General features: G+C 43.6%; 1 protein-coding gene across 2 annotated transcripts in view; it reads left to right on the top strand.

Annotated features, from left to right (window-relative positions):
* Window positions 1-18815, top strand: part of hip1 (huntingtin interacting protein 1) — a 249818-nt gene that overhangs the window by 82314 nt on the left and 148689 nt on the right. For both annotated transcript variants that reach the window (XM_080210991.1, XM_080210992.1), the window contains exon 2: window positions 15717-15780. In XM_080210991.1, coding sequence (XP_080067117.1) covers window positions 15717-15780 — 64 coding nt within the window. The remainder of the gene's footprint in view (window positions 1-15716; window positions 15781-18815) is intronic.

Below are 18815 nucleotides of genomic sequence, written 5' to 3'. Positions count from 1 at the left end.
TGGCAGTAGGTGGCTGGGGTAACATTTGGAACCTTCATCCCCTGGGCAGTGGTGGGTGAATTTGACCAGGGTCTCTGATTACTGTGTTTCCTGCTGTGGGGGTGTGTGTGTGTGTGTGTGTTTTCCTCCAGGGATGACAGGATGAGGACTTGCTGTGGTGCTCCCTTCATGGTTGAATGATCTGCCAGCACTTGTAGGGTAGCTTCCATGTTTTGTGCTTGGCATACTTGCAGCTTCCTAGGCATATATACTTCAGGTGTATGCCCTGATTTTCCAAACATTACGCTGAATTGAGTCAGGAGTGCAAGGTCACAGGAAGGCTGAAGTCAATAGGTGTGGGATACAGCAACAGAATATGTTCACATTCCTGTCAGTCTCAGTGCTGTTATCTGGTTGGAGTACTAGAAGCAGTTCGTAGCTGAGGACTGTTGCCCAGTAAAAGTCAGTGCCTTTACGCAATGTGACGTAGCACAAAAATTATGTCACAGAAAGAATGCTGTAAATTCTCAGCAGGTCTGGCAGATTGATGGAGGAAGAGAAGAGCTTATGATTCAGGTCAGATTTGAATTTGTGCTCTTTCTCTTCCACAAATGCTGCTAAACCTCTGGACTATTTCCAAAATTTGTTTTTATTTTGGATTTTCAGCACCTATAGTTTTTCCTTATAATTTGTGTACTCTAGCTTTTGCAGTGTTTCTGTTACTGACAGCAGTGGTTTGGCATCATTTATTTAGCTGGTAGATAGTCTATATATTTCCAAGATCACCAGTCATTTGAATTGACCGTGCTGTAATTCCAAAAGCTTTCCTTTCCATCAGCTCTCCAGCCTTTTGAAAGGTGCAATCTTGGTGTTAAATTAGCAGAAGCAATTTTGCTTTATTGAAAAAAATGATGAAATGTTTCCTATTTGGTGTCTGCAGCTTCTCTAATCACTGGCTCCCAGGTTTGATCCTCCATTCTTGCTGATTTAACTGACCTCTGGTGAGGTGTCAGATGTAACACAGAAATTGGCAGATGTGTCCTTGGGCTAGAGAGGGAGAGAGATAGGCAACAGCTTGAACTCTTGGTGATAGAAGCATCCTATCCAGCTGATTATCTTGGCCTTTTCTAGAAAGTGGATGTTTGGTCATTGCGGTGAGGATTAGTATTTGTGTTCATCGTAAGACTGAATACCACCTTGCCGCTCGCTGTCGTGGCTCATGTTTAAAGAACTGCCAGGTGACTGCTTTCAACAGATGAAGGACAGATGGAGGAAGTAGTGGCTGAAAAAGAGGGATCGGGGTTTGTATTAACTCCTGGAGTTGGCTGTGCTTTTATTGCACAAATAGAAATAAACAATAACCACAAGCCTGTGGTGAATACAACAGGTCCCAATCGGAACTAAACAGTTAATGGACCCTCTCAGGATCTTGCTTTATACAGGACTCGATATATGAGCTCCACCTAGCTGGCTAATTACCAATCCTCAGGGAGCTCGTATTCAACGAGCCCAACAGGGAGATCGATTAGTGATTTTTTTTCCCCATGCAGGGTTATCACAGGGTTGATGATGTAATTGTGGATTGGGCTATTCTTCATCTTGATCCTGGATATTGTGGAGAACAACAGCAAAAAAGACACTCCTGCTTCAGTCTATACCTCCCAAAGGACCATCTACACAGCCATTCAGGAAACCGGTTACCTGCTCATCTATTGGTTCTTTGATAATATAGATAGCATTATAAGAGCAAAAGATAAAAAAAATTTCCATTTTCAATATAAACTATATAACAGGAGTTGGTGGTAAGATGAGGAATTGACAATCAGTATCCAAAGTGTTTTGTCTGCTGGACTAGAATTGCAATATACATGTAGCATTCTGCGTAAAGAATGGAAACTTCAAAAGGTTCAAATTCCACCAAGATTGGATGTCTTTGGTTTAGAATCAGGCATATTTGGACTGCATTTGATACCACTCAACTTGCTTCTTTTACTGTGTGTTGGATTAATGTCTGAAGTAAAGGAAGAACGTCCTCTGTGCTAACTGGTGTAGTCCAAATGACAGATGTGGTCAGTGCAAACTTCTTGTGGATCAATCAGCATGAGGATAACTTGTTCTGGAGCACTGTGATCATCATGCTTTCCACTCCCTGTGATCATATCGGAAAGTTAGCAGCACGTCATGGGTTGGCAGTGCTGGAACAATGAATACTGCAACTGAACTCTCCCTTCAGATTAAGCCTTCCCAGAGAGGAATGGTATCTGTGTGTAAAGCTGTCCCTACCTACCTATGCGCCATGTATCACAGCATTGAGTCTGAGATTGAATCAGGCTATAAGCTTATTTCAAATCCTTTCTTTTGCTCACACACTGTTTTTGCACTTATTTGTATTTTAGCTGCAGCTAAAATTCTAACCTCAGCAGAGAATGCACTTAGAACAACTTAAACAGATCTAAGAGTGTCCCAGAGACCATCTTTGATGTGTGCAATCAGCTTCAGCACTGACCTACCTTGAAAAGGGAAACTCTTGTTTGCTATCAAGTAACTACTTCTTTGAATGTGCAGTGTGGGCATAATGCTGAGTGTAATTAGCATTCATTGGGCTAAGTTAAACCTTCACGATGGTACTTGGGGAAATATGTCGGATTTGACCGACTGCACAATATAAAAGGTTCCCTGCTCCAACCTTTTCAGGTTGCAAATGCATCAAATAGAATTTAAGGCATAGAAATAGGATCAGCTTGTGTCACTGCTCCACACAAGTCTACTCCCATTCCTTTCACAAAATTCTACAATCATCACCTATCAGCTATTTTTGTCTCTCTTGTGGTATAACCTTGTTTCTCCTTGGGTGCATCAATTTATAACATTTTGAATTTCTGAGGTAAGGATTTGCACAGCAATTGCCCAGAAGTACTAACTACCTCCTGGGCAATTGTCCTGTGCTAGGAAGTATCCAAAATGTGATTTTTAAATCTCAAATTTTGGATGGCTGCAATTGTATTGCATAAATAATTACCCAGAAAAAGATAGAAGAATTAAACTGTCTTCAAACTTCTGGGTAACTATCGAGTTGACTCTCCCAACAGGACTTCGCGGTCCCTAAATCCACTTAGATACTTACCCTGGGAGGATGCTCGAGGCTGGTTGCCTCATATCCTTTCAAAGATATCTGGACGAGCACATGGTACATCGTAACATTCAGGGCTATGGGTCAAATGCTGGCCAATGGGATTAGGTGGGAGTTTAGGTGTTTCTAATGTGTTGGTGCTGATTTGGTGGGCCGAAGGGTCTCTCCTGCACTGTATGATCCTGTCTCCGGCCTGTCAATTTCAGTGGACGTTCAAAGGTTTGTGGCAGCCATAAAAAAGGGGGCATGTCCTCATTTCACCTCCCCCGCACGTTGACGGTGGGTTTTGGCGACTGCTGCACTGGCTTGAATGAGAGGAGCATGGAGAAAATTTCACGGTCTGATTATTTGTTATGACTTAAGGAAGAAAAGGGCAGCAGATACATGGGAACACCGCCTGGAAGTTCCCCTCCAAGCCACAGTCCATCTTGATTTGTAAATATATTGCTATTCCTTCACTGTCGCTGAATCAAAATCCTTCAAACTCAGTCCCTATCAGCACTGGCCATCAACTGCCACCAATGGCAGAACAACTAACATCTGAGATGGTCACGAACCTGGCACACAGACATCTCAGAGGATTGGAGGAGATTGCAGAGCAATGGTGGTGCCAGCCATGGAGGGACTGAATGCAAAGTTGGGAATTTTAAATTCAATGTATTGTTTAATTGGTAGCCAGCATTAATCAGGGAGCATGCAGTGATGGGTGAATTGTATTTGGTCCAAGTTAGGACAAGGGTAGCAGGATTTTGGATGACCATAATTTAATGGAAGATGGAATGTGGGAGGCTGGTCAAGAATGCATTACTCTTGAAAACGAACACATTCCTTTCTGGATGATGTCACTCAGGAGCAGCATCTAGATGACAAATAGGAGAGGGCCAAGGATTAATCATTTTGGGGGCACCAGAGGTAATTATGCAGGAATGCAAAGAGAAGCCATTGATGGCATTTCTCTGACTACGATTAGGTTAAAAAATGGAACCCAGCTGGACGATGGAGATGTGTTGGAGAAGGATGGTGTGACCGACTGAGTCCAAAGGCTTCATTCAGGTTGAGATAGAGTCAGAGTCTTGCAGGATGTTACTTATGATTTGGTAAGAACAGTTTTGGTACCTTGGCAGGAATGGAAACCTGACTGGAGGAATTTAGACATGGAACTTTGGGAAAGATGAGCTCGAATGTGGGAGATAATACACTAAGGACTTTGAGAGGAAACAAAGTGGGGAATGGATAATAGTTTACATGGGTGAGGGGTACAGGTTGTTGTTTTTGAGGATAAGGGTGATGATGGCAGATTTCAAGGAACAAGCCATTAACAATGTCCGTTATCCTTTGAGCCAGAAAGGGATGTGCTTTGTGTGACAGTTTGAGAGAACAGAGAGTGGGGCCTCATGGAAAAGATGAGCTTGGAGAATGCATGCGGGGGGACCAGATTGAAACCAGTAAGTTCTGAACTAGGGCAGCAGAGGACTTTGGTGGTATGGCCTAGTAGCAGATAATGGATTTGATGTTATTTGATAATTGTGGGTGCAATTTGGTTTGGAGAAATGTGAGGTGATACATTTTGGGAGGATGAGCAAAGAGGAGTTTTACACTGTTTGGTACAAGGAGCAGAGATTTGAGGGGGTTTAAACATGGTTTTGAATAGTGAAGCATCATACATTAAAATAAAGGATATGATATTCCTGATTTTATGAATGGGAAGGAACAGCATGAAAACGAGTAGTGCTGAATCTATAAAAATAAAATCATTGGGCTGGAATTATAATACTTGTGTACCTTACTTTAGGAAGGATATCAGAACCAGGTAATGAGTGCTGAAGAGTCAGAATTAGGGGGGTCAATGTGGGGGTCAATGGGTGCTATTCGGATTGGCGGATGGTGACTAGTGGAGTGCCTCAGGGGTCGGTGCTGGGGCCTCAGCTGTTTACCATTTATATAGATGATCTGGAGGAGGGAACTGAATGTAGGGTGTCGAAATTTGCTGATGACACCAAGATTGGAGGAAAGGCAAATTGTGCGGAGGGTGTGGAGAGTCCGCAGAAGGATCTAGATAGGCTGGGCGAATGGGCCAGGAAATGGCAAATGGAATTTAATGTTGGCAAGTGCGAGGTGGTCCACTTTGGTAGGAATAATGGTAGGAAGGATTATCACTTACGTGGCGAAAAACTGCAGCAGGCGACGGTGCAGAGGGACCTCGGGGTCCTTGTGCATGAGTCGCAAAAACCCAGCTTGCAGGTGCAGCAGGTGATCAGGAAGGCGAATGGGACGCTGGCCTTCATAGCGAGGGGGATTGAATATAAAAGTAGGGAGGTCTTGCTGTGGCTGTATAGGGCATTGGTGAGGCCGCAGCTGGAGTACTGTGTGCAGTTTTGGGCGCCGTACTTACGCAAAGATATTTTGGCCTTGGAGGGAGTGCAGAGGAGGTTTACTAGGCTGATGCCGGAGTTGAGGGGGTTGAGCTATGAGGAGAGGCTGAATAAACTAGGCTTGTACTCGTTAGAGTTTAGAAGAATGAGGGGAGATCTCATTGAGACGTATAAGATGATGAATGGGATGGATAGGATAGAGGTGGAGAGACCTTCCCGCTCAGAAAGGATAATAGGACTAGGGGGCACAGCCTCAAGATAAAGGGGGGGGTGCGGTTTAGAACGGAGTTGAGGAGGAACTTCTTCACTCAAAGGGTGGTGAATCTCTGTAATTCTCTGCCCGTTGAAGTGGTGGAGGCTGCCTTGCTAAATATTTTTAAGACGTGGGTTGATGGGTTTTTGATAAGAGAGGGGATTAAGGGTTATGGGGAGAGGGCGGGAATGTGAAACTGAGCCACGACAGATCAGCCATGATCTTATTGAATGGTGGGGCAGGCTCGAAGGGCTAGATGGCCTACTCCTGCTCCTATTTCTTATGTTCTTATTAGGGAATTAGAGATGATGGTTATGAAGAGAGATGGAGAAACTGTTGCTCTTGATTTAACAAAGAAACTTGAGCAGAAATCTAATTTGGATACTCAAAATGATGAGTTTCAATGGATAGCATGAGTAACTGGAGAATGGAAATTGAAGACAAGAACCGAGCAGATTATCCACTGCCTTTGCGCAACAGTTAAACATAGAGTAGTCTACAGGAAACTGATAGTGAGAAGAATGTAAATAGATGATTGATAGAGGGGTAATGTACGGAGTGGATATCTTTTTCAGAGGTGACCTGAGTTCAGTGTGCCAAATCATTGCCTTCCTGTGCTGCAAACATCTTTGATTCCTTTATTCTTGAAACCCTTTACAGCTAAGGCAGCATGATCTGGAGGAGGTTTACTTTCTGTTAGTGACAGTGAAAACCCCTGGGATGGCGAAGTCTCACTGGACTAAAGGAATTAATCATCATTGCAGAAATCCCATTAGCAAGCGCTGCTTTCATCATTTTGTGCGCCAGATAGCCAAAAACAAACAGTTTTAATGTATTTTAGAAGAAGAGGTGTCATTTTAGGCTGAATATTCTGTACTTGCCTTTCAAGTTGTCGGAAGCTAGCTTGTAAAATTGAGCAGACAATGCAATGTGCTCATCTTGGAATGCCACTGGAGGCACCGGTTAAAAGTGCAGTCAGCATTAAAAAATAATGTGGTGAGTTTTTCAATAAATAATTTAGAGTTTGGTACCCAATAAATATTTTATTACAGTCTGTCTCAAGATTAACTCACTCCCACTGCTGCTGCTTTTCATCATTATCCTTTCTAGTTTCATGGATATTTATACAGTGAACTAAGTGGAGCCTCCATTTTCCCCTGCCTCCTGAAATCATTGCTTTGTGTTGGTTGTCTGATGAGGAAAGGCTGGATAGGCCAGACTTGTTTCCAGTGGAGCTTAGAGAGTGGCGATGTTGCTGAAGCTTGTAAGATCCTGAATTGTCTTGATGAGGTGGATGTGGAAAGGGCATTTCCACTTGTGGGTGAACCAAGAACCTGGGGGCATTGTTTTAACGTTAAGGGTTGCTCATGTAACCTGAAGATATGCATGTTAGGCAGATTGGCCATTCTAAATTGTGTCTTAGTGCCTCAAGGTCTGTAGGTTTCAGAGATTAGTGGGGTAAATGTATGGGCTTAAGGGAATGGGGTGGGGGGGGAGGGCAGTGACTCTGGGTAAGATACTCTGTGGGAAAGTTGGTGCAGGCTCAATGGGCCAAATGTCCTCCTGCCCCGTAGGAATTCAATGACAGATCAGGAGAATTATTTTTCTGTGAGGGTTGTGCGACTCTGGAACTCTGCCTCAGAAATGGTCAGATGAGGGGCCATTGAATATTTTTTAAGGTAGAGGTCGATAGCTTCCTTTTATACAAAGGAATCAAAGGTTATTGACAGTGGATGGAGAACGTGGAAGTCAAAACACAAAAAGATCAGCCATGATCTTATTGAATGGTGGAGCAGACTAGAGATGGCGAATGGCCTAGAGGCCTCCTAATTTGTATGATATGGGTCCAGTGACATTCATTGCCCGGGGTACCTGGCATGAATTTAGATGCACAAGTCCAGATACTGAGTGTCCAGAGATTGGCTGAAAGAGACAACCCCAACCAAGGCATGATTCAATCCTCAGCAATACTTCCCAATAGAAGTCATTCGATGTTTAGAGTGGATATGTTGACTGGCCAGGATTTTCCCAGCCCACTGCACTGCTCAAGTAGTGCAGCGGACATGTTGTGTGGGTCTTGTGACTGGTATCCAATGATCATAGGTCTCCCAGGCCCTTTTCTCCCCCATGTAATCAGCCTAATGCCGGGAATTGGCATGGGGCTGATTACCATATGGAAATGGCTATTTCCACATGATTAGCAGGCCCGGGATAGTAGTGTCCAGGCCTGCTAGTATCTCCACGTTGGGAGAGATTCCCACCAGGGGGCTTTACAACCGCTCCCCAACTCCTTGGGCAGTGCCAGTCTGGCACCCTGGTACTGCCCACTGAGCACCCTGGCAGTGTAAAGGAGGCGGGGAGGCTGATCAGTGGTGGGAAGGGGTCTCGCTGCACACTTTGCAATGGGATCAGTTGGGAAGGGGTGATCAGAACTGATGATTGAGCAGGGGCTGCAAAAGAAATAGGGAGGCCGGGGATGTGGGGGCTAATGCACAAGTCCTGATCTCCCCATTGACAGATTGGTGCATGCACAGTGGCCATTCAGCACTGTGTTGCTGCTGCTGCTCCCCGTTTGTTGTTGTGAATTTCAAACATCAGCTATGGCAGGGCCTGTTGGAGATCTGATGTGAGTTAGCATTGATATACTGAAATGCTGTGCACCTGATGAAAAAGATGTGTATAGCTCATGAAGATGTTGTGGATTTGAGTAGTGGTTTCACTCATTTGAGTTGCAGTTAAAATCTAAATCTTCAATAAGAACAGTCTGAGTGAATGATCTGGCAGTGTCTCCATGGCCCTTCGGGATTCAGTTAATCCACGTTACTGCACTATTATTACATATTTGGCAGTGTGTGAGAGACGAGAATGTTACTCAATTGCTATCATACGTTGCTCCCACGTACTATAGTATGAAGCACCATTCTAGTTAGGACTATCGAAATGTGATGAGCCAATTTTCTGTGATTTGTATGGTGTTTATTCTTTTCCCTGTTTAAAAATGCTAACCCGTCCGAACTTGGATGGTGTGCCGGTGATGTACTTCTGAGATGAATGAAACTGCAACCCAATGGCAGCCAGAGCCTGGAGGAAAAGGGAGAGGAGACTGATGTCCAAGTCCCCGAAGGAGTAAAAATCAGATTGCCACTGAGTTGACTGATCTCTATGGGCCGACAGAGAGCATTCAAACCGCGACTTGATTTCCTGGTAATACAGTCCACCAATCTTTGTTGATTTGGGCTGTGTCTTGAACGTTGTTCCTGTGCCACAAACTACATTCCCTCTATTTCCCTTTGTACATTGCTTCATAATATAAGGTGTATTGCTCATGTCTGTTGACCGTTTGAACCACCAGGAATCTCTTCTGCATCATCTCTGAGCTGTTTGAGCCCTCCTGTCCCAGAGGTAGTTTCCTTCTCGATTGTTGGGTGTTGTGAACAGTACGTGATGCAGAAAAAAAATGCTTGAGCATCCTTTACACCAGACAAGCTATTTTGTTGAGTGAAAACAGAAAATACTGGAAAATCTCAGCGGGTTTGATCGCATCTGTGGAGAGAGAATAGAGCCAACATTTCCAGTTAGGATGACCCTTCATCATCAGTTCTGATGAAGGGTTGGTCACCCAGACTCGAAATGTTGGTTTTATTCTCTCCTCACAGACGTGTCAGGCCTGTTGAGATTTTCTGGCTCTTTTTTTGTTTTTGTTTCAAATTCTAGCGTCCGCAGTATTTTGCTGTTATTTTGTTGAGCAATTTTTTTTTCTCTTGTTTTATTACGTTTTTTTTGTTTCCTTTTAAAACATCTTGAACAGGTGTAGGTGCCTCCCTGTTGTTCAGCATTTAATGTGGTGTGTCCCTCTTCACCTGCTTATGATTTAGCTGGTAGGCATGATGCGCTTTCCATTGAGAATCCATCATTACTCTTCTGACAAAGCCTGCCAGGCTGCGGTTCCCTTGCTGTGGGAGTTTAATTTCAATTTTTTTATTCGGTGCTTCCAGTCTCTCTGGTCACTGAATTTTTTTTCTTTCATGAGATGTGGGCATTGCTGACGAGGCCACCATTTGTTGCCCATCCCTAAATTACCTTGAAGTGAATGGCTGTATCAGAAGGCAGTTAAGAGTTGATCGCATTGCTGTGGGTCTGGAGTAACATGTGGAACAGACCAGGTATGGGTGGCAAATATTCCAGATAGGTTTTTACAAAAGTCGCTGAGAGTTTAATAGTGTCATTACTGAGACTAGCTGTTACTTCCAGATTTTTATTAATCAATTGCATTTGTTAATTCAGTTCAAATTGTACCAGTTGCTGTGGTGAGACTTGAACCCTAACCCCACGGTATTAGCCAGGTCTCTGGACATTCCTCCAGTAACATGACACTATATGAACGTAAGAACTGGGAGCAGGAGTAGACCATCTGGCTCCTCGAGCCTGCTCCGCCATTCAATAAGATCATGGCTGATCTTTTTGTGGACTCAGCTCCACTTACCCACCTGCTCACCATAACCCTTGATTCATTTACTGTTCAAAAATGTAACTATCCTTGCCTTAAAAACATTTAATGAGATAACCTCAACTGCCTCACTGGGCAGGGATTTCTGCAGATTCACAACCCTCTGTGTGAAGAAGTTCCTCTTCAACTCAGTCCTAAAACTGCTTCCCCTTATTTTGAGGCTATGCCCCTAGTTCTAGTTTCACCCACCAGTGGAAACAACTTCCCTGTTTCTATTTTATTTATTCCCTTCATAATCTTATGTATTTCTATAAGATCTCCTCTCGTTCTTCTGAATTCCATTGAGTATAGCCCTAGTCTATTCAGTCTCTCCTCAGAAGCCAACCCTCTCAACTCTGGAATCAACCTAGTGAATCTCTTATGCACCCCCTCCAGTGCCAGTCTATCCTTCCTCAAGTAAAGAGACAAAACCTGTACACAGCACTCCAGGTGTGGCCTCACCAGCACCTTGTACAGCTGTTTTTAAACTCCATCCCTCTAGCAATGAAGGACAAAATTCCATTTGCCTTCTTAATTACTTGCTGCATCTGCAAACCAACTCCTTGAGATTCCTGCACAAGGACACCCAGGTCCCTTTGCATAGCAGCATGCTGCAGTTTTTTACCATTTAAATAATCGTCCATTTTGCTGTTATTCTTACCAAAATGGAAGACCTGACATTTACCATCATTGTACTCCATCTGCCAGACTCTCACCCACTGATTTAAACGATCTGTATCCCTTTGCAGACTTTGTGTCTTCTGCACACTTTGCTGTTCCACCCATCTTAATGTCATCTGCAAATTTTGACAGCATTTCCCCAAGGTTTTTGTATTGCCGAGTACTGGGAGGATGTTCTGGTGTGGGCCTTGCATATTTGATAAACCTCTCCCGAAAGTGAAAGCAATTATTTTATTTTTACATTAGCAGTTTGTGAAAAGGAATTTGTCTCTGTTGAGATTCTATCCACGAACAGCTTTGTTTTTTCCTGTCTGTCATTTAATTTCTCTTTCATTTCTATCTGTTAACCTCTCCTGTCTGTCACTGCCTATCTTTATGTCTCTGTTGTTTCCTCCTGCAGCCCCCTCCCAGCCCCATCCTCCTCGATCAGTCATTCTGTTCCTTCTCTTTTTTTCTTTCCTGTCTATCATTGTTAATCATTCTTTCCTGTTTCGGTCTTGTCAGTCTGTTTACGAATCCCTTACTGGCCCGTCATGTTGTTTTGTGTGCTAACTCTGCAACTGTGACCCTGTCTCTCCTTGTCTAGCACTGTGCTCCCATTATTTCTGTGAACCCAGTCAGAAAATGTCAGCACATATGCCCCTGCGAAAATGACTGCGTAGTCTGCACCTGACCTCTGTTTCCCAATAAAATAATTTTGTACTAATCGGGAGCAGGAACCGAGTTGATCTTCCTCCCCTTGCTTTTGCGCAGGGAAGCTGAGGCCAATTGTGGCAGGCTTACTGCTCTCCCTACCAAAATCAGCTAAGTCAGCACCACTTGAGGATTGAAACTGAGACTTTTTGACAAAGCTGTTGCCAACCATGCGACCATATTCTTGTTTGTATTTTGCCACTCCAAAGATGTTCAGGTTAGACTGATTCGCCATGATAAATTGCTCCTTAGTGTCGTGGGATTAGTAAATATCTGGGTTTATGTGGTTAAGGCCTGTGTGGGATTGTTGTCAGTGCAGGCTCCATGGGCCAATGGCCTCCTTCTGCACTGTAGGATTCTGTGATTCTCTGTGATTCTATGATTCAGTTGGCTTTGAGGATAGCCACTTTTCAGTCCACCCGCCCAGTCATATCTTAAGTGTGACGTTCTTTCTGTTAATTGCCCATTGTTTATTAAAATTGGTTTCACTCGAATAGGTTTTTATATTGCCATCTTATATTGCCGTTAGTGAAACAAATTTATTTGGCACTTTGGCCAGCTATATAATTCAGGAGTCAATGACACTAATGTGGTGTAAAAGTATCTTTGTTTTTTTTCTCCTTTTGATTTCTCCAATTTGCCTGTCCTGGTGTTGAATTGATTTCTTTTGTTGTACTCCCTCTTGTAGCTTCATTGGTTTGACCTAGTGGGGCCTTTTATTTTGTCTTGCCTCATTTAATAATTCAATATCGTGTGTTTTTTTTCCCGAAAGAATCAGAAAGTAATTTCTGCCACTCTGCAATTTCTCATCTGCATGTTACCCCTTGATAATGTTATTTGAAAATGCGTCTTCAGTTTTCATGTACAGCTTTTACACTGACACCGAGTGCTCTTTCAACCCAGCTCTCTAAACTCCTCCACTGTCACTAAACTCTCACAGTGCGTGTCTGACATGCAGCACAAACATTTTCTTCAATTAAAAATGAGATTGAAACCATTGTTTTTTTTGTTCTTTTGTGTGAACATGCTGACAAAGTCAGCGTTGTGCACATCCTTAATTACCCTTCAAGATGGTGGTGAGTTGATGCCTTCAACTCCTGCAGTCCATTTCATGTAGGCACATTTACAGTTGGAAAGGGAATTCCAGGAACTCCCTGTGACAAACCATATTCTTTAGTCACCAACATATCCTGATCTCTGGATACAGCTGGGTAGATGACCTTGTAACCTTGATCCCAAGATAAACTTTTGACTACCTATCCAGAACATCACTTAAAACAGCCTATTGCTATTCCTGCAGCATCGCCTGATGCTGTCTTTAAGCTTATTTGCTGCTGAAACCCTCATCACTGCCTTTATTGCCTGCAGACTTCACTATTTCCAAGCAGTCCTGGCTGCTCTCCCACATTCTACCCTCCAAAAACTTTAACTCGCATCAGTTCTCATTCCCCTATCGGCCTGTGCTTGCTGGCCTACATTGACTCCCAACTAAGCAAAGTCTTGATTTTAAATTTCTCATCCTTGTTTTCAGAACCCTGCATGGTCCAGTTGCTCATGATCTCTGTAATCTTCCTCAGCCCCAGTACCCTCAGAGAGGTATCTATGCACAGAGCATCCTTGATTTGAATTGCTTCACCATTGGTGGCTGTAGCTTGTCTTGGCCCTGTATTCTGGAATTCTCTCCCAAAGCATTTTGTCCCTCAAAGGCGTTTCTTTCACCAAGCTTTTGGTCAAAGCACCCTTTAGCTTTCAAATTCCAGGAAATACAACAGTAGTTTGTGTAGCATTTCTCCCAATTTAACCCTTGGAGTCCAGGTATAATTCTGGTAAATTCACGTTGCATTCTTTCCAAGGCCAATTAATACATCCTTTCCACAGTGTGCTGCCTAGGACAGTTCATAGTACTCCAGGTGTGATGTAGGCAGGGCTAATCCACCTGACCGACCCATCCTTGGACTGTGGGAGGAAACAGGAGCACTCGAAGGAAACAGTGTGTAAACCTGACACGGTCACCCAAGACTGGACACTCTGGGGGTGGGTCTGAGAATTTGATCAATGCTCCCATCATGACAAGGTTTTCACAATTCAGTGTTTCTGTCCACTTGAGGTCATTAATCGAGTTGTAGATCAGGTCCGGTATGGAGATCAGTTTACCTCGCTGCAAGACTTGGGTCTGTACTCGTTGGAGTTTAGAAGGATGAGGGGGGATCTTATAGAGATGTATACGATAATGAAAGGGATGGATAGGGTAGAGGTAGAGAAATTCTTCCTGCTCAGGAAGGACAGCAGGACTAGAGGGCACAGCCTCAAGATGGGGTGGGGGTGCAGTTTAGAACGGAGCCGAGGAGGAACTTCTTCACTCAAAGGGTGGTGAATCTCTGGAATTCTCTGCCTGTTGAAGTCGTGGAGGCTACCTTGCTAAATATATTTAAGTCACGGGTAGATAGGTTTTTGACGGACAAGGGAATTAAGGGTTATGGGGAGAAAGTGGGAAAGTGGAACTGATCCACTTCAGATCAGCCATGACCTTATTGAATGGCGGGGCAGGCTCGAAGGGCTAGATGGCCTACTCCTGCTCCTATTTCTTATGTTCTCATTCAGACTTGGAGTCATTGACGCATGTTAATTTTTATATAAAACCATTTTGCAGGCATCTTTGTCAACACCTTTGTTGACTTCTGATGTGGATTTGGATTGTAGATGTCTTTCAAGTTTGTCCTAGGTTTCGACCTGTATTTAATTTTAACCCAGTAGATTATTTCTACTGGGTTAAGATAGATCATTTGAAGTTTGTGCACTTCAAAGCATTTTGGCATATCGACGTGCCTCTGAGATTCACTAGATGTAATTTCTCTCCTAGCACAATATCACTTATTCAACCAGAGAGAGGAGGTTAATCACCTGCTCCCAAACCAGTGCAAATATCAACATATCAGTCTTGATCAGAATGGGTCTTAGATAATTTCTGCCATCTCTCCATTGACCACAATACAGGTTGAGAATGGGGCAAAAACGAAATACTGTGCAAGTTAGAAATGTGAAATGAAAACAAAATGTTGGAGGCACTCAGTTGGCAAGGCAGTATCTTGTTAAGTTTTTATAAGTTTACTTATTAGTCACTAATAGGCTTACATTAACATTCCAATCAAGTCACTGTGAAAATCCCCCAATTGCCATACTGTGGTGCCTGTTCGGATACACTGAGGGAGAACGTAGCATAGCCAATGCACCTAACCAATATGTCTTTCGGACTGTGGAAGGAAACCGGAGCACCCGGAGGACACCCACGCAGACATGGGGAGAACATGCAAATTCCACACAGACAGTGATCCAAGCTAGGAATCGAACCTGGGTTTCTGGTACTATGAGGCAGCAGTGCTAACCACTGTGTCACTGAGAGAGAGAAGAGAGAACATTAAGTCTGATGGAAGGTCATCTACCTGAAATGCTACTTCAAGGGAACAAAGTTTCTATTTCGTGTCTGCCCTGAAACTCTTTCCTAAACCTCCCTACCATGTGCAGCTCTTTGTCAGGACACACTGCTGCAGATTGGAAAACAGGGAACACAATCGATTCTGGAGGGCAATCCTTCATTTGTAACACAATGTTATGGGCACCTAGATGACGCATTCATTACTGCACATTTTCTTTTTCCTATTGAGTCATGGATGTAGCTACCTGGCTAGAATTAGTAAGACTGAACTCAGACTGGTTATTGTAGATCACGAGAAGTGCAGACAATAAGCTTGTGTATAAACTGAAATTATTTGATTCCTGGGTGGATTCTACCTCCAGCCATTTATAATACTTGTTGAAAGGAAAGTCTTAATTGAGGAGAATAAGCAGTTGGGGGGACGCCATGTCTGTGAAAGCTAGTTACAGGTGGAATTGCACTCAGTTGTGCTGCTTCAGCAGCCAGTCAGCCCATTTTACTCACTGCCAAGCTCAGACATGAAGAGTGCTCACTTCACTGAGGTATTCGAGGGAAGCCCGTGCAAGTGAAACCTTGGCGAGAAGAGAAATGAAATTTTCAACTAATAAACTGCTTGCAATTTTTCAAGTTGTGTTAATTTTTTGAAGAAAAACTGATTTTATTTCTCCCCCCTCCTCTCTGTTTTACAGAGCGTCAGCATCAATAAGGCCATTAATGCACAGGAAGTTGCTGTGAAGGAAAAACACGCCAGAAATATCCTTTTGGGTGGAGTTGGTGAGAGCACAAAAAAGTTCTTGTTCAGACACTGTTTGTTTCCCACTGACTGGGCTCTGGGTGTGAACGGACTGTGGTTTCCTGATTCTGCATCTGATGATTTCAGTGGGCTGATCCTGGAGGGTCAAGTTTTTTTCCGTAGCACACCCTGTACTAAGACATCCCAGTTGGAGTCTTAGCTTCCTGTTTGTGTGCTCGCAGGTTACAGGTTGCAGGTGCAGCTGGGGGCTTTGTCCTGTTCACTGTGGTGCCTGGGAAACGTGTGAGCCTCTGCTTCAGTGACTTACAATCCTTCATAGCAGAAGGAGGCCAATTGGCCTATCGAACCTGCACCGGAAACAATCCCACATAGGTCCTATCCCCATAACCTGACATATTTACCTTCAACCCCCCCTGCTCCCCCCAAGGGGCAATTCATCATGGCCAATCAACCTAACCTGCACGTGTTTGGACTGTGGGAGGAAACCTGAGCACCAAGGCGAAACCCACACAGACGTGGGGGAGAATGTGCAAACTCCACACAGGCCCCACACAGCTCCCCAAGGCCTTTGGCCAGTCTCTGGAGCATTCTAAAACTGGAAATGTCGTATTTTGTATTTGATTACCACGCCTCACCACCTTGCTCAATCTTGTCAGCAGGAGATGTTTGGAAGGGAGACAGTTTCAAGAATTTACATGTCTTGGCTATCCATATGTAGTTTCCTTTTACAGGAGACTGCGAAAGTGGGAAATGAGGCCCAAAAGAATTTTTGTATTAATTTTAGCATTTGCTATTAAGTTTGGCAGCTAAGTAAAAACTCTGAGCTGTGTTGCAGCCAAAACCTTTGTAGATTGAGCAACTTAATATAACTTGATCTGGCTACAGAGACTTCCTGTAGATAATTGTGCACAAATTTCCCCCTGAGCAATAACACCACCCTAACAGGTCAGAGCCATTCAATGCCCTTATTTCTCCAGCATTTCCATTGAAATGAGTCTCTGAACAGTCATATGTGCCAAGTTTAACAGCATTGCCTGCTGAAAGCAGTTGCCTCCTTGTTTCTAAAAAAGAAGTCTGACTAAAGAGGTGAGTTGGGATAACTACGAATATTTTTACTTGCTTGAGGATTCTAAAATTATTCCCATCATTGCATTTCCCATTTAGATTTGTTTGAAAGAGGTTAGGGATCATTTGCATTGACTTTCTGTCCCCGTCCTCCAAAGGTATACACTTTGGGGTGTTGATCATTGAATGCTGACTCCTTTTGTTTGATTCTGTTTCCCTGAGTGAGCCCATGAGGTGAGTTATTGGTTGGTTTTTTTGACTTGGGAGTGGTGGAGTGGGGAAGGCCAGGGCTGGCTGTTTGATTACAGTGGGGACACAAAACCTAAACCCAATCTTACTGTCACTCAACACCCATTGGTGGCTGCGTAGTGATTAGAAAAGGAAGCATATACCAATTGCTCTCCTAAATGAAGAATACTGTGGCCACCATTCACACTCCTTCCTTGCATGTCAAAAGTTTGTGAACTTTTTAAAAACTTGGCAAGTGAAATAAAGACCAGAATTCTCTGATCTCAGATGCCCTGACATCACTGTCAGTGAGAAGAGAGGATTTGATGTTCAGCCAAATTTCCGTTCACAGCAGCTGGATTAGAGAATCTGAGCCCTGGGTGAGGTCGGAGAATCCGGCCTAAGTCCTTGGTAGGAATGAACCTTCAGAGCAGGGAGATCCAAAAGCCTACTTGAGTTCAGAAAACAAGCTTGAGAAATAAACTATTATTCAGGTTTAATGTTTATTTATCACCGTCACATTAACATTGCAGTAAAGTGACTGTGGAAATCCCCTAGTCGCCACACTCTTGCACCTGTTCAGATACATTGAGGGAGAATTTAGCATGGCCAACGCACCTAATCAGCACATCTTTCAGACTGTGGGAGGAAACCAGAGCACCTGGAGGAAACCCGTGCAAACTCCACACAGCAATCCAAGCCAGGAATTGAACCTAGGCCCCTGGTGCTGTTAGGCAGCAGTAGGTGGAACAGTGGTTAGAACTGCTGCCTCACAGCACCAAGGACCTGGGTTCAATTCCTGGCTTGGGTCACTGTGTGGAGTTTGCACGTTCTCCCCGTGTCTCTAGGGTTTCCTCTGGATGCTCCAGTTTCCTCCCAGGTCTGAAAGATGTGCTGATTAGGTGCATTTGCCACGCTAAATTCTCCCTCAATGCACCCGAACAGGCACCAGAGTGCGGCGACTAGGGGATTTTCACAATATCTTCTTTGCAGTGTTAACGTAAGCCTTACTTGTGACTAATAAATAAACTTTTTACCTTTTAGCTAATCACTTTGCCGCCCCATGTCCTATGATTAGTGCTGAGTTATTAAAAGTGCACATTAGTAACTGAAATATGCTGAATGCTCATTGGATTAGGCTTGGGAATAATAGTCCCACCGTCACTCCCATGTCGTCAAAAACTTTGGCTCTGATTTCTCCTTTTGTGACCAATTCTCCTCCCAACCTGTTACCCAACCAATAATTCATAGCAGAGGCTCAAATAGGAAGCTTTTGACGAGGGGTCATCCTGACTCGAAATGTTGGCTCTATTCTCTTTCCACAAATGCTATCACACTTTGAGATTTTCCAGCACTTTCTGGTTTTGGCTGAAATAGAAAGACTGACCACTGAAGGGGACCAGTGTGAATGGACAGAAAAGCAATGAAAATGTTCCCCAGGAACCCTCTAAAATAAATCTCTACTTCATGCTCTGACTACTTGTGGGAAAATTGAATTTCTGGGCAGCTTCTAAAGTTTATTTATGCTTTGAACAATTAACATTTCTGGCAGCAATGATTGATAATTACTTCCTAAAATGTATACTGGAGGCTTTTAACAGCTACAAAGAATTTCTCTGTTTAAATTGTGTGAAAACAATTTCAAAAAAATGTATAAAGAATATCAAAACAAAACAATCTGGAAATTCTACAGCAAGTTGATCAGCACCAAAATAAGAATGAGGGAATGTAAAGTGGTAGC

This window comes from Carcharhinus amblyrhynchos, chromosome 23 (assembly GCF_965287045.1).
Source record: "Carcharhinus amblyrhynchos chromosome 23, sCarAmb.v2.hapA, whole genome shotgun sequence".
Lineage (NCBI taxonomy): Eukaryota > Metazoa > Chordata > Chondrichthyes > Carcharhiniformes > Carcharhinidae > Carcharhinus > Carcharhinus amblyrhynchos.
Note: the sequence above shows the minus strand (reverse complement) of the source record. Positions and strands in the feature narration are given on the sequence as shown.